Here is a 21,148-nt window from a genome sequence, read left to right as displayed (position 1 = left end):
ACCTCCATTTCCCTTTAATCCCCTCCCCCCACAGATCCCTTTTAACCCCCCAAGACCCTTTTACTCCCCTAAATGTACCCAAAGCCCCCCAAACCCCCAAATCCCCATCCAAACCCCCAGATCTCCCCCACCCCCCCCTCAAATCCTTTCCAACACCCCCACAAGGGACCACTCAGCACCCTGGAACAGGAACAAAGTGGGCTGTACTGAGGGCACTGGGCTGTACTGGGACAACACTGGGGGGTGTTCAGGTGTCCCACGACAACATGGCCCAGCTCCGGGAGAGATCCAGGGAGCAGTGTGGAGGTACTGGTCTGTACTGATTTCTGCTGGTCTGTACTGGTCTGTCCTGGTCTGTACCCCCAATCCCCAAAGCCCCTCCCCAGCTCCCCCAGGACCCTGACTTGGTCCTGCTGCCCCTTGAGCATCTGCAGCTCCTGCAGAACCAGGCATTTCATCAGCATATTTGCAGCTGACACCAAGCTGGGGGTGTGTTGATGTGCTGGAAGACAGGAGGGCTCTGCAGAGGGACCTGGCCCAGCTGGATCCATGGGCTGATTCCAAGGGGATGAGGTTCAAGCAGGCCAAGGGCCGGGTCCTGCCCTTTGGCCACAAGAAGCCCCGGCAGCCCCCCGGGCTGGGGCCAGAGTGTCTGGAGAGCAGGCAGGCAGAAACGGAGCTGGGAGTGTGGATTGACAGGAAGCTGAAGAGGAGGCAGAGTGTGGCCAGGGGGGCATGAGGGCCAGTGGATGGTGGCCTGGCTGAGGAAGAGTGTGGCAGCAGGAGCAGGGAAGTGATTGTTGGCCTGGACTGAGCGCTGGTGAGGCCACCCCTGGAGTGCTGTGTCCAGCTCTGGGCCCCTGAGTTGAGGAAGGCCCTGGAGGGGCTGGAGCAGGTGCAGAGAAGAGCAGCGAGGGTGGGGAAGGCAGTGGAGCACAAGTGGTGTGAGGAGAGGCTGAGGGAGCTGGGGGTGTTGAGGCTGGAGAAGAGGAGGCTCAGGGGAGACCTCCTGACTCTCTGCAAGTCCCTGCCAGGAGGTTGTAGCCAGGTGGGGGTGGGGCTGTTCTGCCAGGAAGCAGCAGTAGGACAAGAGGGCTGGGTCTTGAGCTGTGCCAGGGGAGGTTTAGGTTGGATATTGGGAAGGAATTTTTTGCTGAGAGAGTAATCAGGCCTTGGAATGGGCTGGGCAGGGAGGGGGTGGAGTCCCCGTCCCTGGAGGTGTTGAAGGTGAGAGTGGATGTGGCCTCAGTGCCATGGTCTGGGAAGCACAGCGGGGTTGGATCCAGGGTTGGACTTGATGATCTCAGAGGTCTTTTCCAACCCAGCAGATTCTGTGATTCTCTGATTGCCATTCCTATGGCAGCACATGCTTGAGGCTCTATCCACAGGGGGATAGAGATGTCTGTCCATATCTATCTCCAAGGTTAGTCTGTAAAGGCAACGCAGAAAGAATCGTGCCTTGCAGAATATACCATCTAAGGAGTCTTTCTGTTGTGCCTTTTGCAACCGGACATGCCTATCTCGTATTGGCCTTTTCAGCCACCAACGCACTTGCAACAAACGTGGGTAGAGCCCTTCCCAAATCTTTGTTCGCGAAGCCCGACCATGATAGTCTGTAAATGTGCGGTGTTAGAAAAGCAGGCTAAGTTCTGGGATGGTTGTAGAAGGAGAAAGAAGCCCAGAGGCCAGTGCAAGCAGGCAGCCCTCAGCTTGCACATGATGTCCCCTCCCTGCAGGTTCCTGTCCTTGAGCCCAGGCCCTGAGGTGAGCCTGAGAAGTGGCCCGGAGGTGAGCCTGAGAATAAAGCAGAGGTGCTGCTGAGGAAGGAGAGCCCCGTGGTGGGGAAGGCACAAAGCTGTGAGTGCCCATCCCCGAGCAGGTGCTGTGTCCATCCCCTGTGTGCCAGGTGAGCTGGGGCTTTGCTGCAGAGCTGCGGGCGCTGATTTGAGCGTCTCCAAGTGCTGAGATGGTGGGCACCCAGGAACACAAACTGTGCCTGGCCATGGAGCCTGCAAGGAGGAGCAGAGACAGCGGTGTCAGTGTGGGGGTCCAGGTTGTCCCTGTACCTTCCCCTGCAGGCCCTGTCTGTCCCTGCTGGGCCCCTGTCCATCCCCATCAGGTCCCTGCCCGTCCCCCCGGGCTGAGCTCCCCCCAGGAAGTGCCGTGGAGCTGAAGCTGCTGCCAGCCCCCCCTGCAGCCGCTGCCCCAGCCAAGGGAGCAGCAAAGGCAGGGCCAGGAGCAGAGGCAGCAGCAGGGGAGCCCTGGGGGGCCGGGAAGCTCTTGTGTGGGTCAGGAAAGAGGCGCTGGGCACGAGGCCGGGGCTGTGCTGAGCAGGCCCAGCCGTCACATCCCCCCAGCCAACGCCGGCTGCCCGGGGGGCTTGGGAGGGACCCCCAGCCCGTGTGCCCCACACTGAGCTGGCAGAGAGAGAGCCAAGGGACAGGGATGTGGGCAGGGCCCCGGGTGAGGGACAGGCAGGGCCATTGCAGGGCCACGGTGAGGGCACAGCCTGTGGCAGCAGAGCTGCCCAGGGCCGGGGGCAGCCGGGGGGGTTGGGACCAGCCAGTGCTGGGGCCCAGCAGAGCACGAGGCCTCTTGCAGAGCCCTGGAGCAGCCTCCCACTTGCCAGCCCCGCCCTGGTGGGGTGACACTGTCCCCTCCCTGCAGGACACTCCCCCTGAAATCTTCAGGGGGGGCCTTTTGTGTCTATTCCTGGTTGCTGATTCCTGCTGGGGCCTGAGAGACCCTCTGCAATCCCATCCATGGGGCACAATCTACTCTCCAGAGCTTGACTCACTGCAGCCTTTGCAGGGAAATCTGTGCTGGCAGCTGCATCCTCAGCCCCAGGGCAGTTTGTATCCCCGAGTGCTGATCCATCCTGGGGACCCAAGGGATCCTTTGCCATTCCATCCATGCAGCAGGAGTCACCCTCCTACCCTTGACTTCCTGCAGAGGAACAAGTGCCCTCTCTCTGTTTGGGAGAAGCCAGATGCTGCCCCCGGGCCATCAGAAGTGGTGCTGAAACCTCTTTCAGCCCAGCCTCGGGTGCAGTTTTCTCATCCCCTCACCGAGTGCCCACTGCCCCAGCCAGCACTGACCAACCAGGGGGTTTGGCACACTTGGATTGGTGGTTTGGAGAAACAGCCCTGGACTGGCAGGGGGCCAGATAAGCTCAAGGAACAGCCCTGGTGAGTTTTAAGTGACACTACATTAATACAGCTCTTTATTAGTATATAGCAACTCAATCAAGTGCTCATGAAATGACCTCACTCCCCTCATCCTCCCAATTAAACACCTTTTTTTTGGCAGAATCTTCATATTTTGGAGTATTTTCTGGCTAAACTTTAACTTTTTGCAGTTTGGAGAGGTTCATCTCACTATTTCTGAGGTGTTTTTTGCCTGAATCTTGGTGGTTTGGGTTTTTCTGGGCTTAATCCTGGTGTTTTGGAGTTTTTTATGGACACAGGATGCCCGGTGAGTTCTAGAGATGGACTTGGGCAGGAGGAACCCCCAAGCCAATGCGCTCAGCCCTTGTTTTCCCCCCCTCCATCAGGATCTGTCCTTCCCAAAGCTTGGGCGGATGGAGGAGGAGGCTGCGAGGAAGAGGAAGATGCCTTGGTCCCCCCAGGCAGGTGAGGAGGAAGTCAGTGTCCCTTTGGGCGGGTGTTGTGCTGGCTCTGTCAGCCGAGCATGGCCCCGGCTGCAGGACAACCCCGCTGGCGCCGCCGCCGTCCTGCCGGGGCCGGAGTTGGGGGGATGTCCTTGGCCTTCCCTGTGGGCCGGAGGCAAATCCCCTGCCTGTCCTTCTTGCTTCCTGCCCCAGGCCCCGAGCTGAGGACGGAGAGCCCGGAGGACAAATCCCCCCGGCAGAGCCTGGTGGGAGAGGCCGTTTTGAAGGGCTCCCCGGCACAGGAAGGCAGCGGGGAGGAAAAGGGCCGGAGATCCCCCCGCAGGAGGGGCTCCAAAGCCAGCCCAGGGTGCTCTGAGGAGGAAAGGGAAGGCGGCGGGAACCTGAGGCAGAGCTCCAACCTAGTGGTCTCTGAGCAGCCTCCCAGCAGGGAGAAGCCATTCAGGTGTTTGGAATGTGGGAAGAGCTTCAGGACAAGCACCATGCTCCTCAGCCACCAGCACATCCACAGGGGGGAACGGCCCTACACATGTAGGGAATGTGGGAAGAGCTTCAGGCAGAGCTCCCACCTCCGCACCCACCTCCGTACCCACCAGCACATCCACACTGAGGAACGGCCCTACACGTGTGGGGAATGTGGGATGAGCTTCAGGGAGAGCTCCACCCTCCTCACCCATCAGCGCATCCACACCGGGGAGCTGCCCTACACGTGTAGGGAATGTGGGAAGAGGTTCAGGAACAACTCCAACCTGATCCAACACCAGCGCATCCACACTGGGGACCGGCCCTACTCGTGTGGGGAATGTGGGAAGAGCTTCAGGCAGATCTCCCACCTTCTCAAGCACCAGCACATCCACACTGGGGAACGGCCCTACAAGTGCTTGGAGTGTGGGAAGATGTTTCAGACCAGCTCAGATCTCCTCCTGCACCACCGGACGCACACGGATGAGAGGCCCTTCCGCTGCACCGATTGTGGGAAGGGCTTTAGCCAGAACTCCCACCTCGTCAGGCACCGGCGCATTCACACCGGGGAGAGGCCCTACAAGTGTGGGGAGTGTGGGAAGAGTTTCACCCAGAGCGGTAACTTGACCACACACCAACGGACCCACCGGTAAGGGCACCCTAAAAGTGCCCCTGCTGTGGGAACAGCTTTGGCCACTGCTTCCACCCCCAATGAATCCCCTGTTGGTGAGGCAACCCCAGGAGTCCAGTGACTGTCAGTCCATCCCTTTTGACCACAAAGGGCCAGTCCCCTTTCCCAGGGGCAGCTTCTTCCAACAGAACCCTTCCTGGGGGTGTGTGGAGATTCCTGCCTTGGCTGGGGACCCCCCAAGGTCACTGCTGGAGGTTGAGAGCAGAGATCTCCCCAGGAGCGTTGGTCTGGGGGAGTTCCATCCATCTCTAATTAAGAATTATTGCTTTTGTGCCAGCTTTAGTGGAATTGCTTCAACAATTGCTTTAGTGTAGAGCACTGTCCTATCTTATCCTGTACTCCTGGTAGTTTTAGTGTGTATATTGTGCTTAATTCTGCTGAAGACCTTTTGTCTGATCATTTGTAACCCTAAATAATTCATTTCTATCAACAGATCTGACTTGCCATCATTAAAACCTGGGGGACAAAAGTGGTTCAGTCACAGCTCTGTAATTCCTCTAATCTGAAAATGTTGGCATAATCCAAGGCTGAGATTGCATTCAGCAGCTCCCAGCACCGCACAGGAATTTGGGAGCTCAGGGGGCCACCTCCCTTTCCCAGCTCCCCTGTGCCCAAAGACCCTCATGGGACTGTGGGACCTGCCAGACCACCCCCCCTTTTCCACCCTTCTCCCTGTTTCTCCCACTTTCCCATTTTCCCCTCAATCCCCAATGTCCTCCCTGAACACTTTTTGGGTCCCAACCTGCCGATGCCTAAAATCTATTCTGGCACAGTTTTAAACTTTTATACTGTTGTTGGCTATTAAATATTTCTAAATATTATATCTAATCTTTCATAAGTGGGATTAATTTAAGCAGTCTCTTCTCTCTCATTTTTAACTATGGTAGCAGGTGTTCATCACAGGTATCCTTGTGCTGAAATCAGCAGCTTCTTCTCTCACTCACAGCATGCCCAAGGCCGGTTGATGGATTCCAGTGTTATCTCTGAGGCCTCTTGCTGGGCAGCTGCCTCTGGCTCCCTAGCCTGAACACATCTGGTTTCCCCCAATTCCCCCTTTTTTATTTTCTAATTGAAACACTAAAACTTGTGCAAAGCTACAGCGAACCAAACGTGACACACAAGAAAGAAAACATGGCACACTAAGCAAAATACAGAAAAACACAAAAATTCCAGTTACAGCTACAATGGCAACTTTCTTGAGTTTTGGACCTAGGTTAAAAATATCTAGCCAGCTAAACAAACTGTCTAAACCTTGGTCCTTCTCTGCATTAAGCTGCGCTGTTAGGGTTTTTAATTGAGCAAGGCTTTGATGAATCAACTCTGAGTGACCAGAAAGATTCATGCAGCAAAGGCCTTCAAAAACTTTGCAACCATGTCCACGAGCCAATAGCAAAAAATCAATGGCTGCTCTATTCTACAAAGTGGCTTTCCTAATTGAACTGACATCGGTTAGTAAGGCGTCAGCTGCTGAACTTGGCAAGCCAGCAGCCTGGTCTATCCAAGGTGGTCAAGGCATGAGCTGTTCCAATTCCAGCTACAAGACTGGAGAATACTCTTTCAGCTGGGCCCCAGATATGTACTCTTGAATTGCAATTCTTATTGTATCGTTGCACGAATCTTTTTTGCCTCTTTTGAATGTGTGTGCTTATGGGTAATTTGTGAGGGTTAAATGATGTTAATTTTCCAAATATGCACGGTCCTCCTTTCGCTCTAGTGGGAATACCTTTCCAGAATCACAGCCCACAGATTAAGAAAATACCATTGGGCAAGCCAAGAGGCGTCGCCCCTGATTTTAATACTGTAGAATTGGGTGATTTACACCAAAAACGAGCCTTTTGGTATGTTCCAGAAGGAGATACGCCAATTGCCAATAAACTATTTGAATTTGAATCTGAGGGATCAAATTGAAAACAGAAAGGTGCAGTCAGACTGCCCATGACATTAATTTCTTGGGGTTCTATTGGAATTCAAGGAAAATTATTTTCAAGGTTTTGGTTATTGGCACATTGTGCCTTGTGAAGGTTAGAGAATTGTGGCAAGTACTGGTGTAGAAAGGTAATCCACTGGGTGCAATTGAAAGGAAGGCCTGCTAAACAGGTACGGAACGGATCAGTTGGGGCAGCCACAGACAAACACAATGTGTCAGTCCCGGTTGCATTGGCGAGTGTCACCCCGACGTTCTGGGTGACAAAGGTGGTCCAGTCAGGAGGCATGGCTGTTGTTATGAAGATGATGCAAGGTAGGGTTGCACGAAACGTGAAGGTATCCATCGCGGTGCTCGATCTGTGGAGACACAAGCATAACCTTTTCCCCAGGTTATTAAGGGACAAGGACCTTGCCATTCTCTAGTAACTGGATCTCTGAACATTACTTCTGCCTTCCTCTCTGTGGAAACATGTGCTGGGACAAAGTGACGCTGTGCTGCAGAGAGATCTCCTACTATTCTATTTAGAAAGTTAAGCACATATAAAGCCTTATTTAAACACTCCTGGGGAGTTAAACCTGAACTTCCTCTTTTCTGTTTCTGCAACGTCTTTGAGTGTGCAGTGTGCACACTCAATTACAGCCTGACCTGTGGGGGTGTGTGGAATACTTGTTAGATGTTGTATTCCCCATTGTTCAAAAAATTCTTTTGTGCGTTTGGACATATAAGAAGGTCCAGTGTCTGTTTTAATTTGCTTAGGTACTCCCATGTGTGCAAAGGCTGTAAGGAGGTGACATTGTACATCCCAGCTTTTCTCCCCAGAATGAGCTGTAGCTACTAGAAATCCTGAAAACGTGTCAATGGAGACATGTACATATTTCAGTTTGCCAAAAGAGGATATGTGTGTTACATCTGCTTGCCACAACTGCAGGGGTTACAGTCCTCAAGGGTTGGTTCCTTCAGGAGCAATGGGAGTGATTAGCTGACAGTCTGGACAGGATGCTATGATAGAATGAGCTTGCTCTGATGTGAGATCAAATTATCTTTTTAATGCCCTTGCATTTTGATGAAAAAATTGATGTGACAATTCGGCTTGCTCAAATCACTGAGGTACTATTACTGCTCCTGCAAGTGCATCTGCACGTCGATTACCTCTGAAATTGGACCAGGAGGCAAGGTATGAGGATGCACGTGCATGATGAAAAATGCAAATTGCCTCTTTTCAACTAGAAACAGTAATTTTTTGAATAGGGCAAACAGTGCCGCATGATTGACTTCTTTCAGATAGGAGTGTTCAATTTGTTGAACCACTCCCACAACATACTGAGAATCAGAAACTATGTTTAAAGGTCCTGGAAAGAGTGTAAGTGTGCAGATTACTGCTGATAATTCTACAAGCTGTGGTGACCCATCCACATGATGTATATCCTGTTGCCAGTCATTATCTTTCTGCCACACTACGACTCCATTTCCCGTTTTTCCTGAACCGCCAGTAAAGACAGTTTGTGCATCTGTTAAAGGAATAGGGGAGCAGTGTGTTCTCAGCTTCAAAGAAAAGTTGTTTAAACACTGTAAAATAGAACAAGCAGGTAGGTGAATACTTAGCTGACCTGTAAAATCACTTAAGGCAGTTTGAAATTCAAAACTAGCCTTCTCTAGCCATTGTAAATGCTCTGTTGTCATTGGCAAATACACAGTACGTGGGTCACACCCTGCAAGTTCCCAGCACCTAATGCAGCCTCTCTGAAATATGCGTGATATCATTTCTGGCTGAGTCGTTACTGTTTTAGAAAACTGATGAGCTGGAAAAACCCATTCCCATAAACAAAACTGAGTATTGTTCTTGTACAACTGGCCCAAGAGGCCAAAAGGTTGAGCAAGTCCCTTCAAGGTAACTGATATCACTGTGTTGCCTGTGTATTTTGGTGCTGAAAAAAATCTCCGGAGCAGTTAGTTAGGGGTGAGATAAGAAAGGGTTTATTTGCCAAGGCAGTCGGTGATATAGACGCGCGTGCAGGCCGTGCCTGAGAGGTTACATTTTATAACATTATCCATCCAATCCCAGATGTGTCCACCCTTTGGCCCTTCCTCTGGTCCGCCCCGGGTCCTCCCCCTGAGAAATGGGTCTGGGGTGTATTTTGGGACCCCCCTTTCATCATCCTCATCATCCTCAGAGCACAAAGGGTACATTGTTACCTAATTTTTGACCGTATTCTGTGGTTTAGGCCCTGATACGCTGTTCTCCAAACAGTCTAGGCCTTTGCCTTGACAGAAGACTAAACACTCTGCTGTATTCAGAAGCAGATTGATATAGAATGGGGTAAAAGGGTTAGGGAATGTGTAAACAAGGGAAAGGAACAAGGGAGAAAGGGGTTTCTGCTTTTTAAAACCTACAATTCTTACCAGTCTTACAAATATTAGAAAAATAAAAAACCATTAGGGGCTTAAGGCATCAACTGGCTCATCTAAGAGACGGTGACTGGCCTGGCAGGAACTGAGGTTTTGCTCTACAGCATGCAAAGCAGTAACAGCTTCTGGTGTTACCTGTCTGGGCGAAGTTAGTTCTGGATCTCCTTTAAGCAGGCAAAACAATGGATGGAGTTCATCAGTGGAAATATCCAAAATAGATCTGAGCCAGTTAATAGCTCCCAGCAGTCTTTGCAAATCATTGAGGGTTTGCACTGAGTTTGACAGAGAAACACGCTGGGGATGAATGGCTGTTTGGGTTATTTTCCATCCCAGGTAATGCCAGGGAGATTCTTGTTGTACTTTTTCTGGTGACACTTGAAGGCCATAGGTTGCCAACTGTTGCTTTGAGGGCTCTTTGCATTAGTTCCTTATCAGCTGCACAGATTAAGATGTCATCCCTGTAGTGATATATGCAGACTTCTGGATACTGCTGACGTACAGGTGACAGCGCAGTGGACACAAACAGTTGACATATGACTGGACTATTCTTCATCCCTTGAGGTAGGACTTTCCAGTGATAGCGAGCATGCAGTTCACTGGCATTAATAGATGGCACTGGAAAAGCAAACCTTGCATCTCTGGGGTGTAAAGGAATGGAAAAGAAACAGTCCTTTAAGTCAATGATAGTAAGTGGCCAGTTTTGAGGCAGCACTGATGGCAAAGGCAGGCCTGGTTGGACAGCTCCCGTAGGCTTGATGACTTCATTAATGCGTCTTAGATCGTGCAATAGATGCTACTTGCCACTTCTTTTTTGGATCACAAACACTGGGGAATTCCAGGGACTGGCAGAAGCACAAATGTGTCCTGCTGAAAGTTGTTCTTGAACAAGCACTTGAAGATATTGCAGCTTGTCCTTTCTGAGCGGCCACTGATCCACCCACACCAGTTCATCAGTCGTCCAGGTTAGGGTGGGGACCAGCTGATGTTCAGTGGCCTCTGGAAAAAATTTGTAGTGAGACCAAGTCCCCATTGTCCCAAAGCATCTCAGCCCCACAGTGTGATTGGCAAGTCCAAAACAAAGGGATGAACTGTGGCTGTACGCTTCTCAGGGCCTGTGATCACAATTGGATGCAAGCTTTGTTGTGGTGCTGTAACTCCTGCCACTCCCCTCAGTGCCTTCTCTGGCTCCATAAGCGGCCAGAAGGGTGGCCAATCTCGAATAGAGATCAAGGTCACATCGGCACCCATGTCTGCCAAACCTCTCAGGTGGATAGTCTCTTTTCTCCAGAATTGTATAAGGAGCAATGTAGAACTGGGCATTGTGCTGACAAGGGCTGAACCCAGGAGAGAAAATCATCTATCTCCCATCTGTCTTTTGTTGTGCTAAAGTCTGGCCTTTCTCCCTGATTCGAGTTAAACTTTGTTGGATCAGGATAAGCTGAGCAATGGGAGTGCCTGCCTCTATATGGACAGGGGGTGCAGGTGTCCACAGCATTATTTTTCTCTCTCCCACAAAGTTGGCATCTATAATTCCAGGCAGTATGCACACACCTAGTGCAGAGGTTGATGTACGACCTATCAGCAAACCGCTGTGGCCATCCTCTAGAGGACTTTGAATTCCTGTAGAGACTACATGTATTTCATTATCAAAGAGTTTGATGGATTTTGAAGGGCTCAAGTCTATTCCAGCATTGCCTGCAGTGCGTGTTTGCAGAGAACTAGCTGGCTTAAGTGAAAGGCTTGAAGTTTGGAGGCTATGTTTGTCTTTGCACGACCTCTCTGCACGCTCATATCTCAGTTTCCCGAAGGCTTCTTCCCTTTACCTGGATGATGCAATAGGGATCCATCCTTTGCATATTTGGAGTGGCATTCCCCTTGTGACAACGAGGGCACATTGCAGGCTTAGCACTGTGTTTTTTCATGGGACAATTTTTTTGAAAGTGTCCCTTCTGTCCACACTCACAGCACAATGGTTGTGGCTGGGAATCTGGTTGAGGCTCGTAATCTAGAGGAGGGTCTTTAAAGGTGACCAGTGCCTCTGCTAAAGAAGCAGTTTTGGAAGCTTGTGAGCCTACGTTTCTGCAGGCTTCAAGCATCTCTGTGATGGTAGGATTACATAATGCACGCAGTATTTTTTGGCAGTCTTCACTGGCATGTTCTATCACTATATTTTTAAAGGACAGTTTCTTGTGCTGGAGCATAATCTATTTGTTTGTTTATTGCGTTTCGTAGCTGCTCTGCATATTGCATAAACGGTTCCTTAACACCTTGTTTTATCATGATAGAGGACTGTGTACTTTCCTAAGTGCTTGTAAAGCTAGATTTTTAGCAAGAGTCAAATCAAGCAATGGGATTTGAGCCTGAGCTGCTGCTGTCGCATAAGGTCCCTCCCCCATAAGAATATTTTAATATGTGCAATTGGCACTCGGATCATAGGTGACATCTCTTCTGCCTGCTTCTTTACTTTACTTTTTCCATTCTGCTTCAAATAATGTGTATTGCATGGTAGTAAGGAGCATTCTCGCTATTCCTGCACAGTCATAAGGAGTCAGCACAAAGGTGCCAAACAAAGAATCTAAAAGCCCTCTTGTAAATGGAGCCTCCAGCCCGTATTCCATAACAGCCTGCCGTAAGTCTTTTAAAACCGGATATGGGACAGGTTCCCAGTGGGGTTGCTGACCGGCTGTAAAGATAACTGGGAAGGCTTGCATCATATGCAAATCTCCTTCCTCTGCTGCTGCTTTCCTAACAGGAGCCCGTCTGTCTTTTGGATCGGCAGGGAATAAAGTTTGCTCTTGTCCTGGATTGTAAGGACACGGCTCCCAAGAGTTCCCACCCGGAACTGGAGCAGGCAGGAACTCAGAAGCGCAGAGCAGCGACCTCACGGCAGGATTCACTTCCTGGGGCGGACTCGCCCCTCCCCTCTGGGAGGGACCCGGCGCCATCTTGGAGTGGCACAGTTGGAAATTCTTGAGCTGGCGGGGAGAGAGGGGGGATCTCTCCAGCTTCCCAGGGAGAGGAATGGAGTCGAGTGGCACCAGAGCAGCCGTGTCTGCTCGCTCAGGACTCAGCACGGGCGGAAGGGTGGATGGATGTGGCAGGACCCGGCCCGCGTCTGCGGTGGCTGTGCCTCCTGAGAGCCCCCCTCCCACGGACGCTGCGATGGCAAAGGGCACTTGGGGGTGAGGGTTTTCCGTGTGTGGCAGCTCCGTAGCTTGTGAGCTGGTTCCCCCTTTCTCCACCTCCTGGGGTGAGTCGGCGGGTTTTTCAATTTGTTTTTGCTCCAGGAGTGGCATTTTTTTAGATGATCTATCTTTTAGAATCTCGAAGACTAAGTGCCACAGTCTCAAGATGCTGGCCACTTGTTTGTCCCCTTGGGTCACAGCATTCCAGAGCTTAATTCCTATACGATCCCGCTCTGAGACGTTAAAAACATTTGAAACAGTTAAACCGAGTTGAGTTTTCTGTGCCCAAAGAAGCAGATTCTGTAGTGGTAGATCTTCTACCTTCGACCCATGCTCTTTGAACAGGCATTTCATAAATTCATGCACATCTTTTTGTTCAGAGGACATATTTAACCCCATTATTACGATTTTCTTCTAATTATTGACTATTCTTAAATTGTTCACGACCGCTCACCTCCCTGTCCTGCAGCGAGGGATTCTGGCACCATCTCCGGAGTTCGATCGCGCTGCGTCACCGAGGTAAGGGACCTGTAACCACCACCTGCTATTCCTGGTCCATTCCTAAATATAAGGAATCAGAACCAAGTCCCTACTTTGGGCACCAAATGCCGACACCTAAAATCTTTTCTGACACAGTAATAAACTCTTTTACTGTTGTTGGCTATTAAATTACACAATCTGACTGCATCACTAAAAATAGAGGTTTTATTCTTTCGTCCTCTTTGTCCAGTAGAAGGGAACAGAGTTGCCCGGAATGGTGGAAAAAAAAGCATGCAATGTTTACATTGAAGCATTTTTATCCCACCTAGCGCAGGAAGTTTTAGGCTACAGGGAAGGAGGCACGCATGGACCTATTTAACACACTGTCACACACTTTTTCTAACTTATCCACACTATTCAAATTTTTCTAACAACACACTGTCATTCTTAATTATAAATTAATTCATATTTCATAAGTAGGGTTAGCTAAAACAGTCTTTTCCTTCTCATTTTTAACTTTGGTAGTAGGTGTTCACCGCAGGTATCCTTCCGCTGAAGTTAGCAGCTTCTTCTCTCACTCTCACAGAGTGCCCAAGGCCGTCTGATGGATTCCATCGCTATCTCTGAGGCCTCTCTCTGGGGAGCTGCCTCTGGCTCTCCAGCCTGAACACCTGTTTGGTCTCCCACACTCTGGTAGTTTTAGTCTGGGCCTTTCCTCGGTGACCAGTTTGTAACCAAGGAAGTGGCCATGTTCCCAGTATTCCCTATGATTTTTACGTAAGCCAGGGTATAAATAAGAAGGGAAGAGAAGCCTTCGCTCTCTTCCCTTCCAGTGGTTCTGAAGGCACAGGTTCCCTGCTGTCGGTTCTGCTGTGTGGGGGAGTGAGGTCTAGTGAGCCCTTGTAGACCTTGGGAGGCAGAGGGTGCCGGCGGTCGTTCAGCGCGATTCTGCTGTCCCAAGGAGAGTAGTAAGATATTCTTTTGCTAGTTCTTTACTGATTGTAATTGTGCATTCCTGCCTCGGGTTTCTGTTGTTTCGGTTTGGTTTTTTTCCTTTTTGTCCCTTTTTTTTATTTTTCTTCTTTTTTTCTTTCTTCTTTTTTTTTTTTCTTCTTTTTTTTCTTTTTCTTTTTTTTTTCTCTCTTTTTCCTTTTTGTCCCTTTTTTCCCTTTCTCTTTCCTTTTCCCTATCCTTTTCCCTTTCGGGATTGTTTGGGGTTTGCGTGTTATATGTACACAGTGTTTTAATTATATATATCTGTGGTATATGTAAAATACATATATATTTTTGCTATAGCTTTTGCTATTCTGTTTTTTTTCCTTTGGAAGGTTTTTGCTGTAGTCTGTGGGGTTTGGTGGGAAGCCAACTACAACCGACTACACACACCCCAGCTGTGATTCAGTTTTCTGGAATGATTATAAATGAATTAAAAAGCTTTTTTGGGCCATCATCTAGGCAACTGCTGCCGTGGATAACATGGATTGCAGGAAGGCAGAAGAGAAGGACATGAAAGGGCCACCTGTGAGCAAAAGGTATTTTTCGTTTTCAGTAGTCTCTGAATTTTTGTTACTAGTTTTCTGTTTCTGTGGAAGAGTTCAGTGTCCTCCCTCCTGGGAGGGATGGGAACAAATGATTAAACATGGAAAACGTTCTGGCTGAGCTGTTCCAACACTGCAAACTGTCATTTGTCCAGATGGTCTAAAGATGTCCAGATTATTGAAAACCTTCCATATGTTTCTTTTCAGGGAGAGAGAAATATTTGATGAAGAAATCCAGCAAAGGCAAAAGTGCAAGGCCAAGCCTCAGCCTGATGAGAGCTGAGGAGTGGCACCAGCTGCCCCAGAATTACATAGGGAAAATAAGAAACACAGAGGTTTTGGAATGGGATCCAGCCATTTTCAATGGGATTGATTCACTTTGAGGTGACAGACTGTTCCCTCTCGACTTTTGGGATGCAGAGCTGGGAGAGACTGGAATGTTAATGGTCCACGGCTCCAACACTCTCCAGTTGCAGAAGCAGTGGGAGCTTTGCTGCTCATGGGCAAAGGAACCACCTGGGGAAGGGGGGGTTAAATGGGCTTGGCTGGAGGAGGTGGCACCTGTGTTGAGTAATTTCTGAAATCCAATCGATCTGGGATGACCCCAAATGACAGTTTAGTTTTCACCTTGCTCGAGCTGTATCTCAGCTGTTCTCTGAACAGTTCTCTCCCCCACCTGCCTGTTACTTCCCCACTGCTCCCTCTTTTCCCTGCAACGAGTTCCCAGCTCCTCATGGTCTCCATCAAACCATTGACAGAAGAAATAGAAACTCTACTCCCAGTACCCTGGAGTGCCCAAATGAGGAACAATGTAATCCTGGAGAAGTCCTAGAGAATTAGATAAGGGATGTCCCAAACCAACAGGATGTAAACTAAGCCCTGTGTACCCAGATAAAAGAAGCACAGTGGTGCTGTGCTGCTCAAGAACTGAGGTCAGGATGACAGAGAAGGCCAGGAAGGCCCAGAAAAGGACTTCCAATAGGGGTGTGACTATGTAAAGCAGAGTAATGAATATGTATTAAGTAAGCAAGGCTATCAAATGCACATGTAAACAGTGTGTGTAATAAAAAGCCCTGTCTGTCATTTGGCACGTTGGATTAGAGGAACTCTCCTCTGAACCTCCAGCATGCTGAACAAAGAAGAATGCCCTTTTTAACATCTCCAAATTGGGGTTAAGAAGTTTGTTTCTGCTGCTTTTGGGTGTAATTTTTGGCCCCCCAGACAGGACACCTCTGCCTGATCTCCCACGGATCTGAGGGATCTCTGGATCTTCAACCAGCACCAGGACTTTGCTGGAGAAGAGCACAGATCCCCAGCCCAGTCTGGGACACAGGTAAGATCCCACTGGATAACAAGGCATTCTCTTTGGGAATCCTGCCCATGTCAAACATGTGGATCTTTCAGCGCACTGGGGGGGTTCTTTGGTATTTGGGGAATCCTGCTCATCTGAGACCTGTGGATCTTCCAGCCCTTTGGGTGGGTTATTTTGGAATTTGGTATTTGACTTTGTTTTATCGATCAATATTGTTGTGTTCTTATTTGTTTCTGTATTGTACCATTTTGGGTCTACTGTTTAGAGATGGGGAGTGGGCAATCTGAAGGGGGAATTGTGAAGAAATCCCCACTTTGTTGCATTTTGCAATTTTGGATGAAGATTGGCAGCCCCCTCAGAGGAACAGCTCCCAGGGAGAATTTAATGAAGTGTTGTAATCAATGGGTGGCTGTTCTGGAACATTGAATTATAATCCATTGTTACAGTTGGTGCTGTTTCAGAACGGGAACAGAAGTGGAAGGAGGTTCTGTGTGTTGATGTGTTTTTCACTTTGCAGAACCTGTGAAATGGCAGAAGGATTGTGGTGTGAATGCAGCGCCCTCAGAGCCCTTGGTGTGAGCCCGGAAAGGAAAATCAAGGGAGATGGTTAAAGCCTTGTTGTTCAGTGTGGAGCACAGGAGAACTTTGTTCTCATCATCTCCCCAATAAAGAGGAGGACTCAGATCTTCTGGTTGGCCCCACGGGCAGGTTGAGTGGGGGAACAGAAAATCAAGATGCAGAAACCAATCTTGCAGGGGAACTGGCATGTGAAGAGGCAGATTTAGCATGTCCAGAAGAAAAGGAGAGAGAATGTGTCAGAGAGAGAGCAGAGAGCTTCAGAAATCCCTGAGGAAATGGTGCCCCCGGGGAGAGGAAGAGGATGAGAGCATGGGCAGCCTGCTTCAAACATCCCCCCCAGGAGACTTGGGATCAATCCCTGTGCATCCTGTAAGAAAGATGGACACTGGAAATGGGATTATCCACAACTGAAACTTCAGAACCCTCCCAACCCTCTCCTGGCATCACTGCAGACGACTGAGGGGGCACCAGAGGATTCTTCCCCATCAGAACATCTGGTTCCAGCCAAGCTAAGTACAATTGGTTGTGGCTGTGGGAACTTGTTCCCCTGTCTTAAATAAGGGAAAATGAAACTCAAGTCACAATTCTGGAACAACTGTCTGGTGTGACAGGGAATTGGGAAACTGGGCCATTTTTAATGCTGTGGATTTAAAACTGGGAAAACAGTGGTTGGCTCCCCAGTATTTCCCCAATTCCCCAAAGCCTCTGCCTGGGAGAGATCTCTTGGAAAAATTAAATGCCACAATCCAATTTAAAAATGATAAAATATAAGTTATTATTGCAGAGCCTAATTCTGTGGAAGATTCTAGTTTTGCATGAGAGTCTCCAAAAGCAGAACTAATCCATCTGCCAATGTCACTTGGGGATGCAGTGATTCCAGTAGGATGGGCTGGAGAGGTGCCTCCATGATCCAAAAGAGCAGAACCCGTGAGAATTCCAGTGAAACCTGGAGCAGGGCTGGTCAGGCCAAAGCAATAGCCTTTGAAAATGGAAAGTTGTGAGGGATTCTCACCCTTTGTAGAAAAACTGATGAAATTTTGCTTGTTAAAAGAATGTGAATCTAAATGTAATGCTCCAATTTTGCCAGTCAAGGGGGCAAATGGAAGGCTATCCCAGTTAGTCCAAGACCTCAGAGCTATAAATAATCGAGTAGAAGATATACAAGCAGTCATAGCAAATCCTTACACTTTGCTAACTCCCCTAAATGAAAGTTTAGTATGTTTCACAGTATTAGATTTGAAAGCTGCCTTTTTCTGTCTCCCTTTGAGTTGTGAAAGTCAAGAGCTTTTTGCTTTCAACTGGGAAAATCCAAAGACAGGGAGGAAAACCCAGCTGACTTTGGTGGTCCTCTTGCAGGGGTTTAAAAATAGCCCCCCAGTATTTGGAACTCAATTGGCAAAGGAACTGGAGGAATGGAAAAGTCAAAACCCTCTTGGAGCCTTATTCCAGTGTGTGGATATTTTGATAGCCACTGATGCTGAGCAGCAATGTTGGGATCAGACACTATGGAATTTCCTTGGACTGGGTGGATATGGGGTGTCCCAAACACAAAGTGCAAGTAGTCCAGACCCCAGGAGCCTCCCTGGGCTTTGGAATTCTCCAAGGACAAGGGAGGCTGGGCCAGGAAGGAAAGAAGCAACCTGTCAACTGCCCCAGCCCCAGCAAAGGAAGCCCAGAGAGTGATTGCTTCCAGACTAGAGGAGAAGTGTATTCGGGCAGAGCTGACTCAGGAGACAGCCCCTGGGAAAGTCCTGGTTGGGAATTGTTTCCCAGTGGGGGCAGCTTTGTCCAGCGTGGAAAACAATTCTCTGGATGCACAGGAACTCCCCCCAGCAGGTCATGGAACTGGGGGCACTCCTCTGCAGTGCCTCAGCCCAGAAAGCAGAACCAATTGTGCTCACTCCAGCTTTGGGATTGAGTCAAGGAGAACAAGTTAATCCTTGGACTTGCTTGAAGATCTCCAGAAACCAACAAGAGGCTGCTGTCCTGCATTGCAGAGTGCACCAAGAGGGGGAGACCAAAGCAGAACTGGGGAATCATTTGTCCCATAATTCTGCCAAAGAGGCTGCAGAAAAAGGCACTTTAGAGAGTAAAGTTTTGTCTTTAATAACCCTGACAGAGATACCTCTCCCAGTAGAAAAAAAAACTAGTGTAGTGCTAAGGATTGTCAGCTCATTGAAACTTTAGGAGCAAAATTTGCTCCAGGAGGCTGGGCAGTTACCCCAGGTGGGCAAATAATAGTCCCTGAACCAATCTGGTGTGACCTGGTGGATGGGGAACATGAGGGTATTCCTTGGACTGAAGCAAATCATTGAAACATTTGCACAAGTGGATTATAATAAGTCCAAAACTGACCCCAGTTGTACAAGCAGTGAGTCAGCAGTGTGGTGTGTGTAAGAGAAATGATCCAAACCCTGCCAATGCAGTGGGAATAGGGGATGTAAAGTGTGGAAATGTTCCAGGTGAATGTTGGCAGATGGATTGGACTGAATTGCCCAGAAAAGGGGGGTGTAAAGATCTCCTAGTCTTGAGGGATACCTTCTCTGGATAGCCAGAGGCTTTTCCTTGTTGCACTAAGAAGGTTTGGAAAGAGACTGCAATATTGTTCAATGCAATCCTCCCTGTATTTGGGATGCCTTTGGGAATGCCATCAGACAGAGGTTCCCACTTATTGCAGGAACAAAATGCTTCACTCTTGTTTTGCTCTTCTGACAACAGTTCAAACACTGTTGACATGGGAGGAAAATTTACATCTCTTTTTAGTGCCAAATGTGATCCAAATGTTGTCTAAAAGTGTCTGTATTAAGTAAGCAAGACTCTGTAATGAACCTGTAAACTGTGTGTGTAATGTAAAGCCCTGTCTGGCTGTCCCTGAAGTGCTGAGGCTGAACAACAGCCCCTGAGCCAAAGCTGAGCTCTAGATGAACCTTCCAACCTAATGGGCTGTGTCTCCATGTATCTGCTCATCAGCTAAAACTGGGTCTGTTTGTTGGTAAAAATGTGCTGTGATGGGACTCCACCTGTGTATCTGCTCCTGAGCAAACAGGTGTGCTTATTAGTCAGATCTGTTAGTCTGGGCTCATTAGTGAATCCTGTTTGTACCTGTTCATTAACAAAATATGTCTGATTGTGAGCAAAATGTGATCTTTATCCTTCTGTATCTGGAGAGTGGTCGAGGCCATGGCAGTCGATGTCTGGCCTTGTTTGGCAGCAGATGGGGCAGGGGCAGCCTTGGTTTGGGAGAAGTAGAACATTGCTCCCAAGATTCTGCTCTGGCCAAATAAGGAACAATAGAATCTTAGAGAAGTCCTGGAGAATTGGATCAGGGCTGGAACTCAAGCAAACAGGATGTGAGCTGAGCTCTGGGGACCCAGAGAAGATCAAACCAAACATGCTGGTCTCTGTGGGGAAAAGCAGTGATGCTGAGAACTGAGGTCAAGAAGGGGACACCTGACTTTGGGGGGGCACCAGATGCCAAAAAACCCACCAGAGACCCCCAAAGAAGACCCCAAATGACCAAATAGGTACTTGCAATAAGGGATGTGACTGTGTAAAGCAAAGTAATGGACGTGTGTTAAGTAAGGGAGAATATCCAATGCCTCTGGAATCAGTGTGTGTAATCCCAAGCCCTGCCTGTGTCCCTGAGCAGGCTGGATTAGAACTCTCCTGCAGGCGTCCAGCACGCTGCCCTAAAGAATGCCTGCTTCTTAACACCCCAAACTGGGGTGAAGGGCTTGGGTTCTGCTGCTTGTGGGGATCATTTCTGGCCCCCAGATGGGACCCTGTGCCTGATCTCCCGCGGATCCGAGGGATCTCTGGATCTTCACGCCGACCCCAGGACTTTCCTGGAGAAGATCACAGATCCCTGGCCCAGTCTGGGATGTGGGGGAGATCCCATTGGATAATAAGGCATTCTTTTGGGGAATCCTGCTCATGTAAGATGTGTGGATCTTCCAGCACTCTGGGTGGGTTATTTGGTATTCCACGATTTGGTGCCTGGCTTTGTTTTATCCACTGATCCTTGTTTTGTGTTTGTATTTGTCTCTGTACTGTAACATTTGCACAGGTGGGTTAGGGGTGCAAAACTGACCCAGTTGTACAAGCAGTGAGTCAGCAGTGTGGTGTGTGAGAGAAATGATCCAGCCCTGCCAATGCAGGGGGAATAGGTGATGTACAGTGTGGAAATGTTGCAGGTGAATGTTGGCAGATGGATTTGACTGAATTGCCCAGAAAAGGGGGGTGTAAAGATCTCCTAGTCTTGGGGGATACCTTCTCTGAGTGACCAGAGGTTTTTCCCTTGTGACACCAGCTGGGCTGGGGAAGTGAGTGGAATACTGTTGAATCCAAGAATCCCTGGATTCGAGGTACATTTGGGAATGTCATCAGACAGAGGTTCCCACTTGATTGTAGAAGTGGTACAACAAGTCAAATCATGGATGCATTATTCCAGAATTCCAAAGGCCAGAGCCCCTTGGGTAATTGAGAGGTTGTCTGAGAAGAAACAAAATGCTTTAGTCTTGTTTTGCTCTCCTGACAATAGTTAATTGGGTCTTGACTTGGGAGCAAAATTTACATCTCATTTTAGTCTCAAATGTGACCCAAGTGTTGCCTCCAAGGGATTGTTGGGTGTGCACTCCTTTACCTGAAAAGACAAGGAGCCATTCACCATTTCTGCCTCCCCTATTCTGGCAGAAATGATTCCTGGTCACTGGGTGAGCACTTGTGCTCACCAAAAAGTAGACCCAGCAGTTAGTGTGCAAGTACCCCCCCATCTCTGACAATCCTGCCTGTGTCCAAAGCTGTGACCCCCACTAAAGGGACAGGAGAACTGGATTGTGTTAATGAAAGGGGCACGTTTGTGGGAAATCACCCCCAATGTCCTCAAACCCTTCCTGCTGGGGAAATGACTGATCCTTGGCCGGTCCCCAATGGAACGGGGT

The 21,148-nt window shown here is 49.1% G+C and overlaps 1 protein-coding gene and 1 long non-coding RNA gene across 2 annotated transcripts; both read left to right on the top strand.

The window, feature by feature from the left end:
* Positions 1–4,158: 4,158 nt before the first annotated feature.
* LOC114001266 (zinc finger protein 239-like) lies at positions 4,159–14,695 on the top strand (the record flags this gene model as incomplete). The annotated part of the gene is made up of 3 exons (XM_039390833.1): positions 4,159–4,739; positions 14,235–14,311; positions 14,525–14,695. Coding segments are annotated over 2 exons (636 nt in total), but the record flags the coding sequence as incomplete, so codon positions are not given.
* A 29-nt stretch (positions 14,696–14,724) lies between these two features.
* Positions 14,725–16,966, top strand: LOC120325190. The gene is made up of 2 exons (XR_005567069.1): positions 14,725–15,650; positions 16,147–16,966. It is a non-coding gene; the product is annotated as an uncharacterized LOC120325190 (long non-coding RNA).
* The last annotated feature ends 4,182 nt before the right edge of the window (positions 16,967–21,148 follow it).

The sequence above is a fragment of the Pipra filicauda genome, unplaced genomic scaffold, assembly GCF_003945595.2.
Source record: "Pipra filicauda isolate LSUMZ 115617 unplaced genomic scaffold, ASM394559v2 scaffold878_size60847_pilon, whole genome shotgun sequence".
Taxonomy (NCBI): Eukaryota; Metazoa; Chordata; class Aves; order Passeriformes; family Pipridae; genus Pipra; species Pipra filicauda.
Note: the sequence above shows the minus strand (reverse complement) of the source record. Positions and strands in the feature narration are given on the sequence as shown.